Genomic DNA, 23,953 nt, shown 5'->3' with positions numbered 1-23,953 from the left:
TTCATGATTATGTGTACGGCCTTCCCCAATTCACCGTCGAGACCGACCATCGCCCGCTGGTCAATATAATACAAAAAGACTTGAACGACATGATGCCTCGCCTCCAGCACATTCTGCTCAAACTCCGGCGATACGACTTTCAGCTCGTATACACCCTGGGCATAGACCTGATCATAGCCGACGCTCTGTCCAGGGCAGTCAACACCCAGTGTGACCCAGTGGGATTCGTCTGCTAGGTTGACGCCCATGTGGCCTTAGTGGCCTCCAATCTACCGGCCACAGATGAACGCCTCATCCAAATTTGCCGCGAGACTGAAGCTGACCCCCTGCTACAACATGTCATGAGCCACCTAACAGACGGGTGGCTCAAGGGCCAATGCCCGCAGTTCTACAACATCAGAGACGATCTGGCGGTAGTTGATGGTGTCCTCCTGAAGCTGGACCGCATTGTTATCCCGCACAGCATGTGCCAGCTTGTCTTGGAACAGCTACACGAGGGCCATCTTGGCGTGGAGAAGTGCCGCCGACGGGCCCGAGAGGCAGTGTACTGGCCCGGCATCAATGACGACATCGCCAACACAGTGCTCAACTGCCCCACCTGTCAGCGGTTCCAGCCGGCCCAACCACGTGAGATCCTACAGCCCCATGAGTTGGTCACGTCCCCTTGGTCCAAGGTCGGCATCGAACTGTTCCACGTGCTGGGCAGGGACTATGTTTTGATTGTAGACTATTTTTCAAACTACCCGGAGGTGGGATGTTTGCACAACATCACATCGTCTGCAGTCATCCGTGCCTGTAAGGACACCTTTGCTCGTCACGGGATCCCACTCACTGTGATTTCGGACAACGGCCCCTGCTTCGCGAGCCAGGAATGGTCCAACTTTGCCAGGAGGTACAACTTTGTGCATGTGACATCCAGTCCCCTGTACCCCCAATCCAATGGCAAAGCGGAGAAGGGCGTCCACATAATCAAACGGCTCCTCTGCAAGGCTGCCGATGCGGGATCCGACTTCTACCTCGCCCTACTGGCCTATCGCTTGGCCCCACTGTCCACTGGCCTGTCGCCAGCCCAGCTGCTCATGGGTCGCACCCAGAGGACGACAGTGCCGTCCATTCACGTCCCAGACCTCGACCACGTTCCGGTCCTTCAATGAATGCAACTGTCTCGTGCACAGCACAAGGCGGCTCATGACTCCCGTGCAGCTGATCTCCCTGCTCTGGCTCCAGATGACAACGTCCGTATCCATCTTCCGGATGGTGGCTGGTCTGCAACTGCTGTGGTTCTTCGGCAGGTGGCTCCCCGCTCGTTCCTGGTTCGTCTTCCGGATGGTTCCATTCGACGCTGTAATCGACGTGCCCTTTGTCTCGTTTCGCGCTCGCTATGTGATCCTCCGCCAGTGCCACGCCCTCCTGTTGTCCCCGACCTGGACTATGCAGAGATTCCGGTTACTCTGCATCCTCCTCACTCTGACGCAGTCCAGCCCGCTCCTCAGCTGGTGGCTCCTGACCCACCCTTGAGGCGGTCAACCAGAATTTGTCGCCCACCTCAGAGACTTAATTTGTGAACTTTGCACTGATGGACTCTCTGGTCTGTTCTGTTCTTCCGTTTAATCGTTCAAGTGGTGTGTATATAGTGTTCATCTCGTTATTTGTGTGACACACTTTTTTTCTGCACCAGGCACCTTACCAGTAAATAGCTTAGTTTTATGTACATAGTCCTGTAAATATTTCGCACACACGTAGTCAGGAACATTCACCATACACTATTTATTGTCACGAAGGCACATTTTTTTATATAAAGGGGGGGATGTCATAATATACACCAGTATATCATGGTGCAGACACACACTGATGGACACACAGTGGGACCAATCAACATACACAACACCGCAGCCAATTACCAGTGAGAGCACATGCACTATAAAGACAGGGAATATCAGAGTTCCCGCTCATTCGAGTAGCAGCTAGCTCGGAGCACAGAGCTCACAGCCTGCAACACAGACATTCACCATGTGCTGAGGGCATCAACTGGTTAGGACAAGGCAAAGGTCTTTAGTTAAAGCTGGTATTGTATTTACCCACAGTTCAAGTATGTTTAAACAGTTAACCTTTTAATAAAATAGTGTTGTACTACTTCAAGTGTTGGTGACCTGTATGTGATCCAGAACACCCAACACATCACATCCCATTTCCCTGGCTCAAACCTATCGAATCGGTATTTCCCTTGATCCTGCCCCCAACCTGAAGTGCTGGCAAAACTGCCTCCAAATTCTCAATGAAGCTATTACTACCGGACTTCCCGAGTATCTCCTCCAGGCCGTCGGGTGCGGCGCTGTTGCTAATGCTTTCAATCCCGACCTCCTACCCAAATTCCCCTCCATTCAGACCCATTGGGAGTTAACTCCTCTGACCCAGCTCCGTACCATCTCCACATTCGCCGCCCAGTAATAATACATCAGGTTCAGAAGACCCAAACCCCCTGCCTGCCTGCCTCTCTGAAGTAGCATCATTCTAATTCTGGCCACCTTCCCTCCCGAAATGAACAAGGTAATCATCCCTTTAATCTCTCTAAAAAATGCCTTTGGCAGGAAAATCGGAAGGCATTGGAAAATAAATAGGAATCGCGGCAGCACATTCATTTTAACCGCCTGTACCCGACCAGTCAGTGACAGAGGGAAACCATCCCACCTTGCCAGATCAGCTTTCACCCTCCCACCAAACTAGAAATGTTGTGCCTATGGACCCCCCCCCAAATCCAGAGAAACCTTCACCCCCAGGTATCTAAAGCGAGTCCCTGCCCTACGGAATGACAAGCCCCACCCCTGGCCGAGACACCACAAAATATTCACTCTTGTCTATATTTAATTTGTACCCTAAGAAAGACCCAAACACTCGAAACAGCTCCGTATTACCCCTATTGAGACACTCGGTTTCAACATGTATAATGACAAGTCATCGGCATATAAGGACACCCGGAGCGAAATTCTCCCGAAACGGCGCGATGTCCGCCGACTGGCACCCAAAACGGCGCCAATCAGACGGGCATCGCGCCGCCCCAAAGCTGCGGAATGCTCCGCATCTTTGGGGGCCGAGCCCCAACATTGAGGGGCTAGGCCGGCGCCGGAGGAATTTCCGCCCCGCCAGCTGGCGGAAAAGGCCTTTGTTGCCCCGCCAGCTGGCGCGGAAATGACATCCCCGGGCGGCGCATGTGCGGGAGCATCAGCGGCCGCTGACAGTTTCCCACGCATGCGCAGTGGAGGGAGTCTCTTCCGCCTCCGCCATGGTGGAGTGCCCCCACGGCACAGGCCAGCCCGCGGATCGGTGGGCCCCGATCGCGGGCCAGGCCACCGTGGGGGCACCCCCCCAGGGCCAGATCGCCCCGCGCCCCCCCCCAGGACCCCAGAGCCCGCCCACGCCGCCTTGTCCCGCCGTTCAAAAGGTGGTTTAATCCACGCCGGCGGGACAGGCAATTTATCGGCGGGGCTGCCGGAGAATCGAGCGGGGGGGCCCCGCCAACCGACGCGATTCCCGCCCCCTGCCAACTCTCCAGTGCCGGAGACTTCGGCAACCGGCGGGGGCGGGATTCTCGGCAGCCCCCGGCGATTCTCCGACCCGGCGGGGGGGTCGGAGAATGACGCCCCCTATGCTCTATCTCTCTCTCCCCCCTCCCCCCCCATCCCTTTCCATACCCCCAAATGTCTTAACGTGAATGCCAATGGCTCAATCACGAGTGCAAACAGCAGGGGGGACATAGGACATCCCTGCCTAGCTCCACGGTGGAGAGGAAAGTATCTGATATTCACTTTAAGGTTGTATTAACTGACAGATATTTCATGTATTTTAGGACATTATTTTGTCTATAGTTTTAATGCAGAAGTCAGCCCTTCTTTGCATAAACTAAATGCTTCAACTAAAATACAAGGAAATTGAAAAACATCTAAGTGTGTTAATATTCACTCACTTATGTAGACAAAAAATAACTCAGTATCTTAGTGGTAAAAAGATAACCTTGAATGTCATCCAATTAAATAAATGATATTTGTCCCCCGTATCTATGGGAAGTAGGAAGTGGAGGTGGGGAGGAGGGACAGTGCAAGTTTGCTGCGGGGCTGGGTGTTGGGGGCAGGGTGGGAACCCTCCTGCTCCTCCTGGTCCACACGCAGTGCTGGAAAAGCACTCCCCTGCTGGATGTGACAGCTCCTGCCTTCTTTCAGCTGCTGCGTTTCTCTTGCCCTGGGAAATTGATCCGCAGCTGTTTAATTCAAATGACCTCAAAAATCCAAGGAACTGAACCTCTTTAATATATTATAATTACTGGCCTGCTTCTCCAGGGTTACTCAGACATCCTCGATCCCATCGGGATTAAACTGGAAGTCGCCGCATACACAACAGATTGGTATGGATTAAAACATTTTTACAAAACAAGTTAACCCTGGTCCCTCAGCCTGCCCAAATCTCCCCTGCCCATTGTGTGTGTTAAAACCCCTCTCGTCATTTTTATCAGCAGCCTTCATCAGAAAAAAAGTAGGGAATAGCATGTTGGAATGAAACTTTGACTGCTTTTGTGCAAGTTGTCACTGAAAGTCACTAAAATATCTCCCAATTTCACTTACATCAAAGTTTATATCACCAAAGCAACTGAATGCCAAGCAGGGACCTTTGACTTTCAACACAGTTTCCTGTTTTTCATTCTGGATGCTGAATTTAGGTATAAAGGGATGCCATTCCTGGGTAACATAGCCAATAGTCTTTCCTGGTGGTGCCTGAACTTCCATCTGCAAAATAAGGACAATAAATTTATTAATCTGCAAACATATTTCTGCATATTATAAGGAATTCAAAGAATAATCAGGCACTACTTTTCAAGATTACAAAATAAGTAAAATAAAACAAAATCAATTCAATGTAAAAACCAACAAGTGCTCAGGACCTGTCTTTATATATATTTGCGTTACTATTCAGCACTAGCTCAACAAGTTTCAATACACATTGTTATGGGCCAGGGTTCAGAGAACCCGAAAGTGTATCATGGAGTTCACCTGACCCACACATTTTAATAGATTGTGGTATGGGGAGCACATGGCCCATGGCCCAAAAAACAAAAAGGGAAGTTCAATAGAGAATTAAAGGTGCTATATTTAAATGCGCGCAGTGTACGAACAAGGTAGATGAGCTTGTGGCCCAGATTGTGACTGGCAGGTATGATGTGGTAGGCATCACAGAGACGTGGTTGCAGGGGGTTCAGGACTGGCATTTAAACATCCAGGGATTCACAGCCTATCGAAAAGACAGAGAGGTGGTCAGAGGGGGTGGGGTTGCCTTGTTAATTAGGAATGAAATTAAATCAATAGCACTAAACGACATAGGGTCAGATGATGTGGAGTCTGTGTGGGTAGAGGTGAGGAACCACAAAGGCAAAAAAACCATAATGGGAGTTATGTACAGGCCTCCTAACAGTGGTCAGGATCAGGGGCACAAAATGCACCACGAAATAGAAAGGGCATGTCAGAAAGGCAAGGTCACAGTGATCATGGGGGACTTCAATATGCAGGTGGACTGGGTAAATAATGTTGCCAGTGGACCCAAAGAAAGGGAATTCATTGAATGTTTTCAGGAGGGCTTTTTGGAACAGCTTGTGATGGAGCCCATGAGGGGACAGGCCATTCTGGACTTAGTGTTATGTAATGAGCCAGACTTGATAAAAGATCTTAAAGTAAGGGAACACTTAGGAGGCAGTGATCATAATACGGTAGAATTCAATCTGCAATTTGAAAGAAAGAAGGTAGAATCAGATGTGAAGGTGTTACAGTTAAATAAAGGTAACTACAGGGGCATGAGGGAGGAACTGACGAAAATCGACTGGGAGCAGAGCCTAGTGGAAAAGACAGTAGTACAGCAATGGCAGGAGTTTCTGGGAGTAATTGAGGACACAGTACAGAGGTTCATCCCAAAGAAAATAAAGGTTATCAGAAGGGGGATTAGGTAGCCATGGCTGACAAAGAAAGTCAGGAAATGCATCAAAGCAAAAGAGAAAGCCTATTATGTGGCAAAGAGTAGTGGGAAGTCAGAAGATTGGGAAGGCTACAAAAACAAACAGAGGATAACAAAGAGAGAAATAAGGAAAGAGAGGATCAAATATGAAGGTAGGCTAGCCAGTAACATTAGGAATGATAGTAAAAGTTTCTTTAAATACACTAAAAACAAACGGGAGGCAAAAGTAGACATTGGGCCGCTCCAAAATGACGCTGGTAATCTAGTGATGGGAGACAAGGAAATAGCTGAGGAACTAAATAAGTACTTTGCATCAGTCTTCACAGTAGAAGACATGAGTAATATCCCAACAATTCAGGAGAGTCAGGGGGCAGAGTTGAATATGGTAGCCATCACAAAGGAGAAAGTGCTAGAGAAACGAAGAGGTCTAAAAATTGATAAATCTCCCGGCCCAGATGGGCTAAATCCTAGAGTTCTAAAGGAGATAGCTGAAGAAATAGTGGAGGCGTTAGTTATGATCTTTCAATAGTCACTGGTGTCAGGGAAAGTCCCAGAGGATTGGAAAATCGCTGTTGTAACCCCCCTGTTCAAGAAGGGAACAAGAAAAAAGATGGAAAATTATAGGCCAATTAGCCTAACCTCGGTTGTTGGCAAGATGCTAAAATCCATCGTTAAGGATGAGATTTCTCAATTCTTGGAAGTGCAGGGTCGGATTAGGACAAGTCAGCATGGATTTAGTAAGGGGAGGTTGTGCCTGACAAACCTGTTAGAGTTCTTTGAAGAGATAACAAATAGGTTGGACCAAGGAGAGCCAATGGATGTTATCTATCTTGACTTCCAAAAATCCTTTGATAAGGTGCCTCACGGGAGACTGCTGAGTAAAATAAGGGCCCATGGTATTTGAGGCAAGGTATTTGAGAGTTGGGATAAAAGGTTCTTTTTCGGAATGGCAACCGGTGACGAGTGGTGTCCCGCTGGGTTCAGTGTTGGGGCCACAGCTGTTCTCTTTATATATTAATGATCTAGATGACGGGACTGGGGGCATTCTGGCAAAGTTTGCCGATGATACAAAGATAGGTGGAGGGGCAGGTAGTATGGAGGAGGTGGGGAGGCTGCAGAAAGATTTAGACAGTTTAGGAGAGTGGTCCAAGAAATGGCTGATGAAATTCAACGTGGGCAAGTGCGAAAAAAAAGAATAGAGGCATGGACTATTTTCTAAACGGTGACAAAATTCATAATGCTGATGTGCAAAGGGACTTGGGAGTCCTAGTCCAGGATTCTCTAAAGGTAAACTTGCAGGTCGAGTCCGTAATTAAGAAAGCAAATGCAATGTTGTCATTTATCTCAAGAGGCTTGGAATATAAAAGCAGGGATGTACTTCTGAAGCTTTATGAAGCATTAGTTAGGCCCCATTTAGAATACTGTGAGCAATTTTGGGCCCCACACCTCAGGAAGGACATACTGGCACTGGAGCGGGTCCAGCGGAGATTCACACGGATGATCCCAGGAATGGTAGGCCTAACATACGATGAACGTCTGAGGATCCTGGGATTATATTCATTGGAGTTTAGGAGGTTGAGGGGAGATCTAATAGAAACTTACAAGATAATGAATGGCTTAGACAGGGTGGACATAGGCAAGTTGATTCCATGAGCAGGGGAGACTAGGACCCGGGGGCACAGCCTTAGAATAAAAGGGAGTCACTTTAGAACAGAGATGAGGAGAAATTTCTTCAGCCAGAGAGTGGTGGGTCTGTGGAATTCATTGCCACAGAGGGCGGTGGAGGCCGAGACGTTGAGTGTCTTTAAGACAGAAGTTGATAAATTCTTGATTTCTCGAGGAATTAAGGGCTATGGAGAGAGAGCAGGTAAATGGAGTTTAAATCAGCCATGGTTGAATGGTGGAGTGGACTCGATGGGCTGAATGGCCTTACTTCCGCTCCTATGTCTTATGGTCTTATGGTCTACAGGTGTGGTACACCAGAAATGGAAAAGTATTTTTTAAAGCAAAACAATGTTTATTCTATGAACTCAAGTTAACCTTTTTAAAACATACAGTGAACATCTTAGCAACCATTAATTCAAATACAACCCCCAAAGAATACAACACTAAGTAATCCTTTAAGCTTTCCTTTTAACATCCATAAGACTTAAAACACCTTTTACCAGAAGCACATTAGATTTACATTCACTACTGAGAACATTTATAATTCTGAATTCACCAAATGATCAAGAGATCGTCTTTTGATGGCAGGGAGAACAGCAGTACATCTGCTTGGTCTGGCTTCAGCTCCAACACTGAAAACGAAACTAAAACACACCCTGCAGCAAACAGCCTAAAACGAAAGTAAAACGCTGACAGACAGCCCAGCTCCACCCACACTCTGACATCACTGATAAACACCCATTTCTTAAAGGTACATTTGTTAAACACCCATTTCTTAATGGCAACATGCACAATGCTTCTCGCGCCCGAAGCTCCAAGAATGCCCTCCTACATAATCCTTCCCCCCTCTGTGCTCATGATGCTGATGTCACACACCATAATCTCTGACTCTAACTCATTCTTTGCCAAGAACCACCAACCAAAGGAATTCTTACTTCCCCCTCAATCTTTCCTTCCACGTGCAATGTGCAGTCTTTTAAGCCCAAGGCTGTCAGGAACTAGCCAATGTGTTTAGAATTACTCTATTTGCTTCCCTAACTTTCATAATGTCCTGCGATAGGCCTTATCCCTGTACTCTGGAATTTTAACATAATGAAAACGGAATGCAATGCTCAGCAAGGGAAACATAGGTTTATGTATTTTGCAAGAAATGGGAAATAAATTAAAGATCAATCTGAAAGCTAGAAAAAGCACTTGCATTACTCTGTACTGTCATAATATACACCAGTGTATCATGGTGCAGACACACACACTGATGGACACACAGCAAGACCAATCAACACACACAACACCGCAGCCAATCACCAGTTAGAGCACACTCACTATAAAGACAGAGGGGATCGGTTTTCCCGCTCATTCGGGATGCAGCCTCTCAGAATGACAGAGCTTACAGCACAGATCTTCACCATGTGCTGAGTGCATGGACTGGTTAGGATAGGCATAGGTCTTTAGTTTAATCTAACATCGTGTTAACCCACAGTGAAAGTATGTTCAACAGTTTCTAGCTTAACAAAATAGTGTTGTTCTATTTTAAGTGTTGGTAGCCTGTATGTGTTCCACGGATCCAAAGCACCCAACACATCATGGTACCAGTAGTTGAGGGATGTTAGAACTTCTTAGACCTACCTGTAAGTGATATGCCTTCCACCAGAAAATGAACAGCGTCCGCCCGCCGCCGCCGCTCCGCATCACCGGTAACCTAGGGGCCAACTGGAAGATATTCAAACAACGCTTCCAGCTCTACCTTGAAGCCACAGACCGGGAAGCTGCCTCAGGCACCAGGAAGATCGCTCTCTTCCTATCCACGGCCGGGGAACATGCCATCCACATTTTCAATTTTCTCACCTTTGCTGATGGTGAAGATAAATCAAAATTCAAGATGGTCCTCCTAAAGTTTGACAGTCACTGCGACATCAAGGTGAATGAAAGTTTCGAGCGCTATGTATTCCAACAGCGTTTACAGGGTAAGGATGAACCTTTCCAATCCTTTCTCACCCACCTCCGCATCCTTGCGCAGTCCTATAATTACGGGTCCACCTCCGACTCCATGATACGCGACCAGATTGTTTTCGGTGTTCAGTCGGACCCCCTACGCCAGCAGCTCCTCAAGGTAAGCCAGCTCACCCTCGCGATGGCCATCGAGACCTGCGTGCTACACGAACACACCACTAGTTGGTATTCCCACATCCAAGCGGCTGAAACGGTCCCCACAAAGCAGAACGGGTCTAAGCAATCGAGCAACTCCAGGGCCTCAGCCTGGATGAGGGCGGCCATTTTGCGCGCTTTTCGCGGACTCCCGCGCTTGTGCGCACCGAACGAGGGGACGGCGACGTCCATGAATGTACTGCGCAGGCGCACACCACTACGACCGCACCGCGCATGCGCGGTGGCACAGCGAACGTACTGACGCTGCAACTTGCGGCAACTGTGGCGCCGCCCATTTAAAGCAGCAATGTCTTGCCAAATCCCGACGATGCCTGCGATGTGGCAAACTTGCCCACTATGCTGCTTTATGCAGATCAGCTCAGCCTGCCAACTCTCGTCGCTCCAGCCAGCCTCGCAGGAATGTCCGGGCCATTCAACCCACCGTCACCGACCTGCTACCCAATATTGACACCAAGGACCCGAAGGCGCCTTTTCCAGTCGGTATCATTACAAAAAGCAGGGTGTCCCCGGAGCAAAGAATCCAGCCTCTATCGGTATACAGCATGAATCCGGACGATGAGTGGTGTGCCACCCTTACAGTCAACCGGTCCCAAATACGATTCCGCCTGGACACCGGTGCCTCCGCCAATCTCATTGCGCGGTCTGACCTCCAAAGCCTGTGTGTCAAACCAGCCATCCTGCCAGCTGTTAGATTATAATGGCAATGCCATTGCTGCCAGCGACTCATGCCAACTTGAAGTGATGCACAGGTCGCGCAAAGCCATCCTTCCCTTTGAAATCGTGGGCTCCTCGAAAGCCTCCCAGCTTGGTGCGCAGGCAGGCAAGCTGTTGAACCTTGTTCAGTGAGTTCACGCTCTCTCTCCTGCTGACGCGTCTGCCTTTCAGGACTCCGACTTCAGGGTGCAGCTCGACGCTATTATCAACCAGTACCACAAAGTCTTCGAGGACATGGGCATGCTCCCGTACACCTACGAGATTTTAGTAAAACCGAATGCCATGCCTGTGGCGCACGCACCTCGCAGGGTCCCAGCACCCCGTAAGGACCACCTCAAGCAGCAGCTGCAGGACCTCCAGAACCAAGGAGTGATTTCCAAAGTCACGGAACTGACCGACTGGGTCAGTTCCATGGTATATGGAAAAAAGCCTTCCGGCGAATTGAGAATTTGCATTGATCCCAAGGATCTAAATCGCAATATTATGAGAGAGCACTACCCAATTCCCAAGCGCGAAGAGCTCACATGTGAGATGGCTCACGCCAAGCTCTTTACCAAACTCGACGCCTCAAAAGGATTCTGGCAAACCCAGCTCGATAAATCCAGCAGGAAACTCTGCACATTTAACACCCCCTTTGGAAGATATTGTTACAACAGGATGCCGTTTGGGAGCATCTCTGCATCAGAAGTGTTCCATAGGATTATGGAACAAATGATGGAAGGTATTGAAGGCGTTCGCGTCTATGTCGATGACATAATCATTTGGTCCACCACCCCGCAGGAGCATGTTAGTCGCCTCCAGCGCGTATTCAGATGTATACATGAGCATGGCCTCCGCCTCAACAGGGCCAAATGGTCTTTTGGTCAGACAGAACTTAAGTTCCTCGGACAACACATCTCCCAATTGGGTGTGCAGCCGGATGCGGACAAGGTAGCTGCCATCACAGCTATGAAAACACCAGAGGACAAGAAGGCGGACCTCCGATTGCTGGGCATGGTCAATTTTTTAAGGTTAACACATCCCTAACCTCACCTCTCATACCACGGCTCTCAGCAACCTGGTCAGGAAGGTGACAGACTTCCAATGGCTCCCTGCCCACGAGCGCGAATGGAGGGAACTCGAGGCAAAACTGACCACGGCCCCTGTCTTAGCTTTCTTTGATCCAGCAAAGGAGACCAAAATCTCGACCGATGCCAATCAATCCGGCATTGGGGCAGTGCTCCTTCAACGTGATGAGGCCTCATCATGGGCCCCCGTTGCATATGCGTCATGTGCGATGACCCCCACGGAGAGGCGCTACGCGCAGATAGAAAGGAGTGCCTGGGCCTTCTGACCGGTGTTGTTAAATTTCACGATTATGTCTACGGACTTTCTCAATTCACCGTCGAGACTGACCATCGCCCGCTGGTCAATATAATACATAAAGACTTGAACGACATGACGCCTCGCCTCCAGCGTATTCTTCTCCAGCTCTGGCAATATGACTTCCAGCTGGTATACACCCCAGGCAAGGACCTCATCATTGCTGATGCTCCCTCCAGGGCAGTCAACACTCCATGTGACCCAGTGGGATTTGTCTGCCAGGTTGACGTCCATGTGGCATTCGCGGCCTCGGATGAACGCCTCGTCCAAAGTCGCCGCGAGACGGCGGCTGACCCCTTGCTACAGCGTGTCATGCACCACCTAATGGATCGGTGGCTCAAGGGACAATGCCCTCAGTTCTATAATGTCAGAGATGATCTGGCGGTAGTAGACGGGGTTCTTCTAAAACTGGACCGCATTGTCATCCCGTATAACATGCACCAGCTTGTCCTGGAACAACTACACGAGGGCCACCTTGGCATGGAAAAGTGCCGCCGATAGGCCCAAGAGGCAGTGTACTAGCCCGGCATTAATGAGGACATAGCCAACACAGTGCTCAACTGCCCCACTTGTCAGCGCTTCCAGCCGGCTCAACCACGTGAGACCCTGCAGCCCCATGAGTTGGTCATGTCACCATGGACCAAGGTGGGCATCGACCTGTTCCACGCGCTGGGTAGAGACTATGTCCTGATCATGGACTACTTTTTGAATTACCCGGAGGTGGTACGGTTGCACGACCTCACCTCGTCTGCTGTCATTCGTGCATGTAAAGAAACCTTTGCTCGACACGGCATCCCGCTCACGGTTATGTCGGTCAATGGCCCCTGTTTCACCAGCCAAGAATGGTCCAACTTTGCCAGGCAGTACAATTTTGCCCATGTGACGTCCAGTCCCCTGTACCCCCAATCCAACGGCAAAGCAGAGAAGGGAGTACATATCGTCAAACGGCTCCTATGCAAGGCTGCCGATGCTTGGTCTGATTTCTACCTTGCCTTGCTGGCCCATCGCTCCGCCCCGCTGTCCACTGGCCTGTCGCCAGCCCAATTACTCATGAATCGTACCCTAAGGACGACGGTGCCGCCCATCCATGTCCCAGACCTCGACCACGTTCCGGTCCTTCGTCGGTTGCAGCTGTCCCGTGCACAGCACAAGGCGGCTCATGACTCCCATGCAGCTGATCTCCCTGCTCTGGCTCCAGATGATAACGTCCGCGTCCATCTTCCGGATGGTGGCTGGTCTGCAACCGCTGTTGTCCTTTGGCAGGTGGTCCCCCGCTCGTTCCTGGTTCATCTACTGGATGGCTTTATTCTGCGCTGCAATCGACGCGCCCTTCGTCTCGTTCCACGCTCACCACATGATCCTCCAGTGTCACCTCGCCCTCCTGCTGACCCTGCCATGGACTATGCAGAGTTCCCTGTCACTCCGCCTCCCCCTGACTTTGACGCAGTCCAGCCCGCTCCTGAACCGGTGGCTCTCGACCCACCCTTGAGGCGGTCACCCAGAATTCGTTGCCCACCTCAGAGACTAAATTTATGAACTTTTCGAATTTATGGACTCTCTGAATTGTTTTGTTGCTTTATTTGATCGTTTCCCTGGTTTGTATATAGTGTTGATCTCGTTACTTTTGTTGCATACTGCTTCTCTGCACCGGGCACCTTCCCATGTAAATAGCTTAGTTCTCATGTACATAGTCCTGTAAATATGTCTTTGCACCCCACACGTAGTTCGAAACATTATCACCACACATCATTTATTACCACACACATACATTTTTTTATAAAAGGGGGGATTTCTTTATAAAAGGGGGGATGTCATAACATACACCAGTATATCATGGTGCAGACACGCACACTGATGGACACAGCAAGACCAATCAACACACACAACACCGCAGCCAATCACCAGTTAGAGCACACTCACTATAAGACAGAGGGCATCAGTTTTCCCACTCATTCGGGATGCAGCCTCTCAAAAGGACAGAGCTTACAGCTTACAGCACAGATCTTCACCATGTGCTGAGTGCATAGACTGGTTAGGATAGGCATAGGTCTTTAGTTTAATCTAACATCGTGCTAACCCACAGTGAAAGTATGTTCAACAGTTTATAGCTTAATAAAATAGTGTTATTCTATTTTAAGTGTTGGTAGCCTGTATGTGTTCCACGGATCCAGAGCACCCAACACATCATATACATCCTAAATAATGCTTTGAATTTATTGTTTGTATGGTTCCATTTTTGCATAAATTCAGTGCACAGTCATTCTATACATTTACCACAAGAGAAATTACAATGTGCTCTGATCACAAGTCTTATTTTTGAAAAATAACACTTCTTCCATGGCATTTTCAAAGCTTGATGTGGAAATAATGAAGATCTGATCACGGTCATTAATCTCGGAGGAAGAATTTTATTAATCTCTTGAGCAGTCCCTTTACCTGAAGCATCGTTAGTCAAAACTTTATGAAATATATGAAATTGAAATATATGAAATTATAATTTCCATGCAACCTGTGTAGGTACTTTAATAGCACTTAACGCAATGTCCAACATTGAACACAAACATTCAAGACATTCTAGTGTATACAGATACAGAAAATACACATGGACCCTCCATTCTGTTAAGTTTCATAATTTCTTCAAGGCACAAGTCAGGAGTGTAATGGAACACTCCCTCAATTGCCTGCAGCTTCATCAACATTCAAGAAATTCGCTCACATCTAGGACAAAGCAGACCACTTGATCAGCACTCCATCCACCACCTGAATATTAATTCCGCATTCGCCTGATCTCTCAGCATCTCATTTCATGCAGTCCCAAAATCGCAATGCTCTGTAATCTTCTTGAGCTTTGCCACAAGCTGCAATGATTCCCCCTGGGGTTTTACAGCCCCGTCTGACATTGGGCTCTTCCTGTCCTGCCGAAGGTCAGTGGACATTTGGCTGGCTGGCTGGATCACCAGCGGTGGGTCTTGAAAAGTACAACCACCCTTCCCAACAGCACTTTGGGTGTACATCCACCTCATGGACTGCAGCAGTTTAAGGTGGCTCACTATCACCTTCCCAAGGGCAATTAGAGATGAGCAAAAAATGCTGGCTTTCCGAGTGATGCTCGCATGCCATGAAAGAATACAAAAATAATACTGCCATTGTAATTGGAAACTGCTTTTTCTATGTTGTCTAAATAATTCAAATTATAAAGTCTTTGTTTAATGTCCATTTCCTTCCACAATAATCAAAACCACTATCATATTAAAATTCCTCCCCTTTATATTTTAATCCTCTAATTATATAGGATAAAATTCCACTAGCATTTTGATTTTTCTTTGTACACGATTGCTCCATTTTAGTGATCGGTAGACCTCTTTGATCCTCCACTGTTCTGAGCATTTTACCATTTAAACAACCCTAGGATATATTCATTTTGGTTCAAAATGGGATGGCGTCACACTTTTGTGTTGAAATCCATCTTCCACAATTTTACCCATTCAATTAATCTATCGATGTCACTCTGTAATCTGATGTTCCTGCCTACAATACACCACCATAACCAGCTGGCTATGTAAGCAGATATTGGACACGCTCCAATTCATGGGGAGCAAAGTCTCATTTATTGAAGTGATTTTTGACGCAATGCAAGAGAAATATGTGACGAGAAACTTATAAAAACCTAACAGATCCTCATTAAAAGAGTTTTGAAGCAATCGTGAAACAATTATTTAACTTTGCATTGTTACTTAATTACAGTCCACACTTTTAACTGCAGCAAAAACAGAGCATGCAAGCATCTGGAAAAATAGCTCACATTTTCCATGCCCGTTAAAAAGGTAATGACCGGACGGACCTCTGTGGAACATTGAAGTGGCAATTTAAGCTGCAATTCTTGAAAAGAAGAATATTTGTCAGTGACATCAGATTGCTGCTGACCTTTCTTTAAAAAAATTGTAGGATTATTTCTTGGGGCGTTTTCAATTATATTGCTATTGCATAGATTGAATGGTGAGAAACGAAGTTGGATAGGGTTTTGCAGCACCATTAGAACTTGCCACTTTGGAAACTGATTCAGTTTGTGAGCCTTTGGCATATGTAGCCAATGTGAAGGAGGTTAAATGATCATGCAGACACATCAGTTAACATTTATTGACATTTTCACTTGCTATTTACGCAGATGTAACAAAACAAATTGAGCACTGAAATCTTTATTTCCATCCATTTACCGAACAGCCTTTGAGACACCTCAATCTGCTGAATTCCATTTCAAGAATTGAGATTAATATTTATCTAGCATTGGCAAAACGATTTCACTTCTGTACTCTCCAGCTCATGCTTTCCCATTCTTTAAAATGAATGGGTAGAAAATTGTGGACTGACGCAGAAAATAGAACATAGAACAGAGGCACAGATCATTCCAGCTGATTGTCAAAGCAAGTCGTGGAGAGCAAGTATGTACAATTGTGGAGCTGCTCCAGCATTGTTGGGTTAACTCTACAAACACATCGCCGCAGAAGTCTCCGTGGGACCAATGGTCCCCTCCAATTTCAGTCTATACAACAACCAACCTAGAAATATAACAATAAGTGCTATAAAACATACTAATCATAGAATGGTTACTGCATAGGAGGCCATTCAGCCTGTCATATCTGTGCTGGCCTTCCAAAGGAGTAATTCACCGAGTGCCACTCACCTGTCTCTTCCCCATACCCCTGCAACTTGTTTCTTTGCAAATAATGATCGAATTTCCTGTTGATAGCCTCACTTGAACCTGCCTCCATCACTCTTAGGCACTACATTCCAGATCCTCCCCATTCGCTGTTGCAAAGTTTTTTCTTCTGTTCCCATTGCTTCTTTTGACAATTATCTTAAATCTGTGCCGAACAGTTTCTCCCCATCTACTCTCTCCAGTCTCCTCACGATTCGGAATACCTCTACCAAACCTCCTTTCACCCTTCCCTGAGGAAAACAGTCGCAACGTCTCCAATCTTTACACGTTACTGAAGTTCCTATGAAGACTATGAAAGAGGATCTGTTGGGGATTATCAAACACTAGGGACTAAATTAAAGAACAGGTCCTCCAGGGTTATAATCTCTGGATTACTACCCGAGCCACGTGCCAATTGGCATAGGGTTGAGAAAATTAGGGAAGTTAACACGTGGCTAAAGGAGTGGTGCGGGAAAGAGGGATTCCATTTCATGGGGCATTGGCATCAGTACTGGGGCAGGAGGGACCTGTACCGTTGGGACGGTCTTCACCTGAACCATTCGGGGACCAGTGTTCTAGCGAATAGGATAAATAGGTTGGTCACAAGGACTTTAAACTAGCAAGTTGGGAGGAAGGGAAGGGTAAAGCTATGGACAGTATAATGGTTAATGGAGAGCAAGGCAGCAGGTTAAGTGACAGATTATTATGTAGAGATATGGGTTCAAAGACAAGGAAAATTAGGAGAAAGGGTAAGAGGAAAAATAATTTGCGAAAAGTTACTGATCAAGGTGTTAGGATTCATAACAAAGACATAAAAAACAGCATAAGTGTACTTTACCTGAATGCCTGTAGTATACGGAATAAGGTGAATGAGTTGATGGCGCAAATCATCGTGAATGACTATGATTTAGTGGCCATTACTGAAACATGGTTAAAAGATGGTCACGACTGGGAGTTAAATATCAAAGGGTATCAAACTATACAAAAGGATAGAATGGGCGGTAAGGGCGGTGGTGTAGCTTTGTTGTTTAAGGATGGCATCCGGGCAATAGTAAGGGATGATATTGGTGCTATGGAGGACAAGGTAGAATCAATTTGGGTGGAAATCAGGAATAGTAAGACGAAAAGGTCACTGATAGGAGTAGTCTATAGGCCACCAAATAGTAACAGGATGGTAGAGCAGGCAATAAGCAAAGAAATAACGGATGCATGTAGAAATGGTACAGCGGTTATCATGGGAGATTTTAATCTGCATGTCGATTGGTTTAACCAGGTTGGTAAAGGCAGCCTTGAGGAGGAGTTTATAGAATGTGTCCGGGATAATTTCCTGGAACAGTATGTAATGGAACCTACAAGGGAACAAGCGGTCCTAGATCTGGTCCTGTGTAATGAGGCAGGATTGATTAATGATCTCATAGTTCGGGATCCTCTTGGAAGGAGCGACCACAATATGGTGGAATTTAAAATACAGTTGGAGGATGACAAGGTAAAATCAAACACTAGTGTTTTGTGCTTAAACAAAGGCGATTACAATGGGATGAGAGAAGAACTAGCTAAGGTAGACTGGGAGCAAAGACATCATGGTGAAGCAGCTGAGGAACAGTGGAGAACCTTCCGAGCGATCTTTCACAGTGTTCAGAAAAGGTTCATACCGACAAAAAAGAAAGACGGTAGAAAGGGGAAAAATCGACCGTGGATAGGTGAGGGAGAGTATCAAATTGAAGGAAAAAACATACGTGGCAAAAATTAGTGGGAGACTAGAGGACTGGGAAGTCTTTAGGGGGACAACAGAAAGCTACTAAAAAAGCTATAAAGAGTAAGGTAGATTATGAAAGTAAACTGGCTCAGAACATAAAAGCAGATAGTAAAAGCTTCTACAAATATATAAGACAAAAAAGAGTGGCGAAGGTAAATATTGGTCCTTTGGAAGATGAGAAGGGAGATTTAATAATAGGAGATGGGGAAATGGCTGAGGAGCTGAACAGGTTTTTTGGATCAGTCTTCACAGTGGAAGACACAAATAACATGCCAGTGACTGATGGAAATAAAGATATGATAGGTGAGGACCTTGAGATGATTGTACTCACTAAGGAGGCAGTATTGGGCAAGCTAATGGGCTAAAGGTAGACAAGTCTCCTGGCCCTGATGGGATGCATCCCAGAGTGTTAAAAGAGATGGCTAGGGAAATTGTAAACGCACTAGTGATAATTTATCAAAATTCACTCTGGGGTGGTCCCAGAGGATTGGAAAGTAGCAAACGTGATACCACTGTTTAAAAAAGGTTGGCAGAAAGCGGGTAATTATAGGCCGGTAAGCTTAACTTTGGTTGTAGGGAAAATGCTGGAATCTATCATTAAGGAGGAAATAGCGGGGCACCTGGAGGGAAATTGTCCCATTGGGCAGACGCAGCATGGGTTCATAAAGGGTAGGTCGTGTCTGACTAATTTGGTAGAATTTTGAGAGGACGTTACCAGTGCAGTAGATAACGGGGAGCCAATGGATGTGGTATATCTGGATTTCCAGAAAGCTTTTGACAAGGTGCCACACAAAAGGTTGCTGCATAAACTAAAGATGCATGGCATTGAGGGTAAAGTGGTAGCATGGGTAGAGGATTGGTTAACTGACAGAAAGCAGAGAGTGGGGATAAATGAGTGTTTCTCTGGTTGGCAACCTGTAACTAGTGGGGTCCCTCAAGGATCAGTGTTGGGCCTGCAGTTGTTCACAATCTACATAGATGATTTGGAGTTGGGGACCAAGTGCAATGTGTCCAAGTTTGCAGACGACACTAAGATGAGTGGTAAAGCAAAAAGTGCAGAGGATACCGGAAGTCTGCAGAAGGATTTGGATAGGTTAGGTGAATGGGCTAGGGTCTGGCAGATGGAATTCAATGTTGCCAAGTGTGAGGCCATCCATTTTGGGAGGAATAACAGCAGAATGGATTATTATTTAAATGGTAAGATGTTAAAACATGCTGCTGTGCAGAGGGACCTGGGTGTGCTGGCGCACGAGTCGCAAAAAGTTGGAGTGCAGGTGCAACAGGTGATTAAGAAGGCTAATCGAGTTTTGTCTTTCATTGCTAGGGGGATGGAGTTCAAGACTAGGGAGGTTATGCTGCAATTGTATAAGGTGTTGGTGAGGCCACATCTGGAGTATTGTGTTCAGTTTTGGTCTCCTTACCTGAGAAAGGACATATTGGCACTGGAGGGAGTGCAGAGAAGATTCACTAGGTTGATCCCAGAGTTGAGGGGATTAGATTATGACGAGAGGTAGAGTAGACTGGGACTGTACTCATTGGCGTTTAGAAGGATGCGGGGGGATCTTATTGAAACATATAAAATTATGAAAGGAATAGATAGGATAGATGCGGGCAGGTTGTTTCCACTGGTCGGGGAAAGCAAAACTAGGGGGCATAGCCTCAAAATAAGGGGAGGTAGATTTAGGACGGAGTGTAGGAGAAACTTCTTCACCCAAAGGGTTGTGAATCTCTGGAATTCCTTGCCCAGTGAAGCAGTTGAGGCTCCTTCTTTAAACGTTTTTAAGAAAAAGATAGATGCCTTTCTAAAGAATAAAGGGATTCAGGGATATGGTGTACGGGCCGGAGAGTGGAGCTGAGTCCACAAAGATCAGCCATGATCTCATTAAATGGCGGAGCAGGCTCGAGGGGCCAGGTGGCCTACTCCTGTTCCTAGTTCTTATGTTCTTATGTTCCTTATCCCCAGAACCATTCTTGTGAATCCTTTCTGCATTCTTTCTAAAGTTTTCACATCTTCAGCAATCTGACCCAATTCCCACATCTTTAAATCACCTTGTGCCTTTCACATGCTCCCTTCGTGCCCTCGACACACTTGCCTCTCACCTGTTCCCTCTCCCTAGCCTTCCATCTGTTTTCTTAGTGCCTCAGAACTACCTTCAGCACAATTCAGGTGGCGGCACAGGGGTTTGTTCCTTCTAAGCCTGTTAAAGCACCCACATAATACTCAGCATCTGATCACTTAATTTTGAAGATCAATTTTATGACCATTTTTTTTTAAAAAGCTTCAAAACTAAAAGGAATAGCATTTTGCAAATCTACTGCTCATTGGGACACACAACGTAGGAATATGTCATTCGAGCCTGCTTCACCATCCAATAAAATCATGGCTGATAGGAAAGTAGAGTTGAAACTACAATCCAATCTGTCTTCCCATAACCATTGACTTCCTTGTCTATCAAAAATCTGTCTAACTCAGCCTTGAATGAATCCAATAACCAGGCCTTCTCTGCTCCCTATGGAAGATAATTCCAGACTGGCGATCATCTGAGAGAAAAAAATTCTCCTCATCTTTTTCTTAAAGGGAAACCCCCTATTCTTAAACTGTGTCCTCTGTGTCCACTCTATCAATTCCCTCAGCATCAATAAAATCACCCTCATTCTTCCAAACACCAATGGGTAAAGTACCAACCTGTTCAACCTTTTCATCCCAGGAATGAGTTTAATGAACCTTTCCTGAACTGCTTCTAACAAACCTTTTTTCCCCCAAAAAAGGGGACCAACATTGTGCACAGTACTCGAGATGTGGTCTCACCAATGCCCTGTCGGACTGCAGTAAAACTTTCCTACTTCTGTATTCCATTCCCTTTGCAATAAACAACAAGTTTTCAGTTGCCTTGCTAATCACTTTCTGTACCTACATACAAACTTTTTGTGATTGAAGTGCCAGGATACCCAGATCCCTCTGTAGCATTGAGTTTTGCAATCTCTCTCCATTTTAACAGTATACTTCTTTTCTAAAGAAACATTCACATTTTCGCATATTATACTCCATCAGTAACAGTTTTGCCTACTCACTTAACCAGTCTTTCTCCCTTTGTAGACTCTCTACCTAATCCTGACAACTACTTTCCTACTTAACTTGGTATCATCAACAAATTTAGCTACCCTACAGGTGGCCCTTTCACCCAAGTTATTGACATAGACAGTAAGTCAAGGCCCCAGCATTGATCTCTGTGGCAGTCTGCTAGTTATAGCTTGCCAACCTGAAAAAGATACAATATCCTGACTCGCTGCTTTTTATTTAAGCTCACCAGTCCTTTATCCTGTGTAAGTTATCCCCTACACAATGAGCCCTTATTTTGTGTAATAAGGTTTGATCTGACAACTCTTTTGAAAATCCAAGTATAACAACTTCCACAGGTTTCTCTTCATCCATCTTGCGTGTTACTTCCTCCAAGAGCTCTAATGAATTAGTTAAATAAGATTTCTTTTTCACAAAACCACGTCGACTCTGCCCGATTCCATTATGAACTGTCCTGCTATAAATATTCTTAAAATGAATTCTAGCAATTTCATCCTGACAAATGTACTGGCACAATCTACAATGTAATGTGCCCACAGTCCCAATATATTGATCGTTACTCAATACTGCTAAATTGTAAGAAATTTAATATTCTTTGACATTAATGCTTTTTTGGAAAGATTTTGAAAACACTTTTAAAATATAACGTGTTATAGCTGCTGGATAGAGTCGCAGAATTTACTTATATAGTAATGTGAAAACAAATGTTAGGTACCTGATTTGGTATGAAAATCAGCAAGATTTAAATCATTAGTTATTAGACCCGATTGTTCATTCTCCAACTCCGTTGCGATTCAGTGTGCATTCTATAAGCTTTGTGGAGATATTTCTGGAGATTTTGGCAGGATCTCATTGGAAACAATGTTGCAGTTTGAATCAGATTCTAATGAACTTGAAAGAAGTATTTGCTTGTTTTGTCAAATATAGAAACAGTGCTGACAAGTATACAAATCTTTAAGATATCTTCAGATCCTTGCGTTAACTGTACTTCAGCAAATGAAAGAGGAGGAAGCTGCTGTGACTGCACAGAAGCAGGCAGGAATCAATGTCACTAATTTGCGGGGTGTAGGAGATGAGGTAGCCCAGGCCTCACATCAGAGTGGCTATGCAAACCTGCCATACTCATCATTGTCTGCGGGGCTTTTCTGGGTATATAAATGGCTGACACGTTAACCTGGAAGTCGCTGTGTTTTAAAATAATTTATTCATTGCAAAGTGCTTTAAGACATTTTCAAGAGCGGGATAAACAACTTTATATATATATGAAAATCTGTCTTTAAGTTTTATTCCATTGCTTTTATTAAAGCCACATTTTTAAAAATCTGTATTAAAGATTTGGCTGAAGGAGTCAGCTGCATGTTTACGTGTGACACAAGGTGATTGCCGATGTCAGCAATCATATCTAGACCAAACTGACAAATATGTGGATTAACCTTACCCATGAGCATGATGTTACATTTAAGTCATGCATGTCTGTTCTCTGTAGGTTTCCAAATGAAAGCATACTGTGAAAAAGATCAAAATGGTACATTGAATCCTTGAAGGCTTAAACCAGTGCCGGAAGTTTTATGTTGGAATCACAGAAAGAAAAAATGCTGGAAAATCCCAGTAGGTCTGGCAGCATCTGTAGGGAGAAAAAAGAGCTAACATTTCGAGTCTGATGACTCTTTGACAAGGCTTTGATAAAGAATCATCGGACTTGAAACGTTAGCTCTTTTCTCTCATCTGTCCATCTGTGCCGGAGGTCTTGCTGTTTGCAGCTGTCAGACAGCTTTTTCGAACACACGGCAGACTGGGTTGTGCTGAGATGGTGGTGGGTAGTGTGTTGCGGGATAGTGTTGAGGGCACATGCACCGAGAGCTGTATCTTGGTTGAGGAGGTCCTTGAAGTGCTCTCTCTAGTGGGCATCTTTGTGGTTCTTTTTGGCCCTCAGTGGGGTAGATCTCGGAATACTCAGAATGTAGTTGACTTTAATTATGAAGAAACCGCACACGCTGTGTTTATCGGCGAGTTGCTGAGTCTCCTGCACTCATTCCACCCACCTTCTGCTCTTGAGGTCACAGGTTCTTTGTTATACCTCAACTTTCAGTTAGTTGTCTGTAGGCTTGTTTCCTCTCGTTCGTGTTTTGGTTGAGCTGCCAATTCAGGAACGCCTTGCATTTGCGGTCCAGAAGAATCTGGGTCTCCTGATTGTTCTCATCGAACCAGTCTTGGTGTTTCCTGGTCCAGAGACTGAGCGTTTCCTCGCAGATGCTGACTGTGGTGGCTTTTTGGGCAGACCAGGCACTGTGGGCATTCTGCAACTCTGGTTCATTGGTCCTCGGCAGGTTGGCTGTGAGACACCGGCTGAGTATGCCTTTCTTCTCAGGGTCTTTGAGTCCAGCAATATGGAGATGTGGCAGAGATTTTTCTGCCTCTGCCGGTTTGGGGCCAGGTTAATGGAGATGACAGAGGGGATTAGTCGACGGTGAGTCCAGCAGTCGTTGACTCCGATAGTGGTGTGAGGAATGTGGACATCTTTGCA

General features: G+C 46.1%; 1 protein-coding gene across 2 annotated transcripts in view; it reads right to left on the bottom strand.

The window, feature by feature from the left end:
* LOC140391659 (phospholipid scramblase 1-like) overlaps positions 1 to 23,953 on the bottom strand; it is a 133,033-nt gene that overhangs the window by 24,153 nt on the left and 84,927 nt on the right. For both annotated transcript variants that reach the window (XM_072476369.1, XM_072476368.1), the window contains one exon: positions 4,614 to 4,775. In XM_072476369.1, coding sequence (XP_072332470.1) covers positions 4,614 to 4,775 — 162 coding nt within the window. The remainder of the gene's footprint in view (positions 1 to 4,613; positions 4,776 to 23,953) is intronic.

The sequence above is a fragment of the Scyliorhinus torazame genome, chromosome 15, assembly GCF_047496885.1.
Source record: "Scyliorhinus torazame isolate Kashiwa2021f chromosome 15, sScyTor2.1, whole genome shotgun sequence".
NCBI lineage: Eukaryota > Metazoa > Chordata > Chondrichthyes > Carcharhiniformes > Scyliorhinidae > Scyliorhinus > Scyliorhinus torazame.
This window is presented reverse-complemented; position numbering and strand designations above follow the sequence as displayed.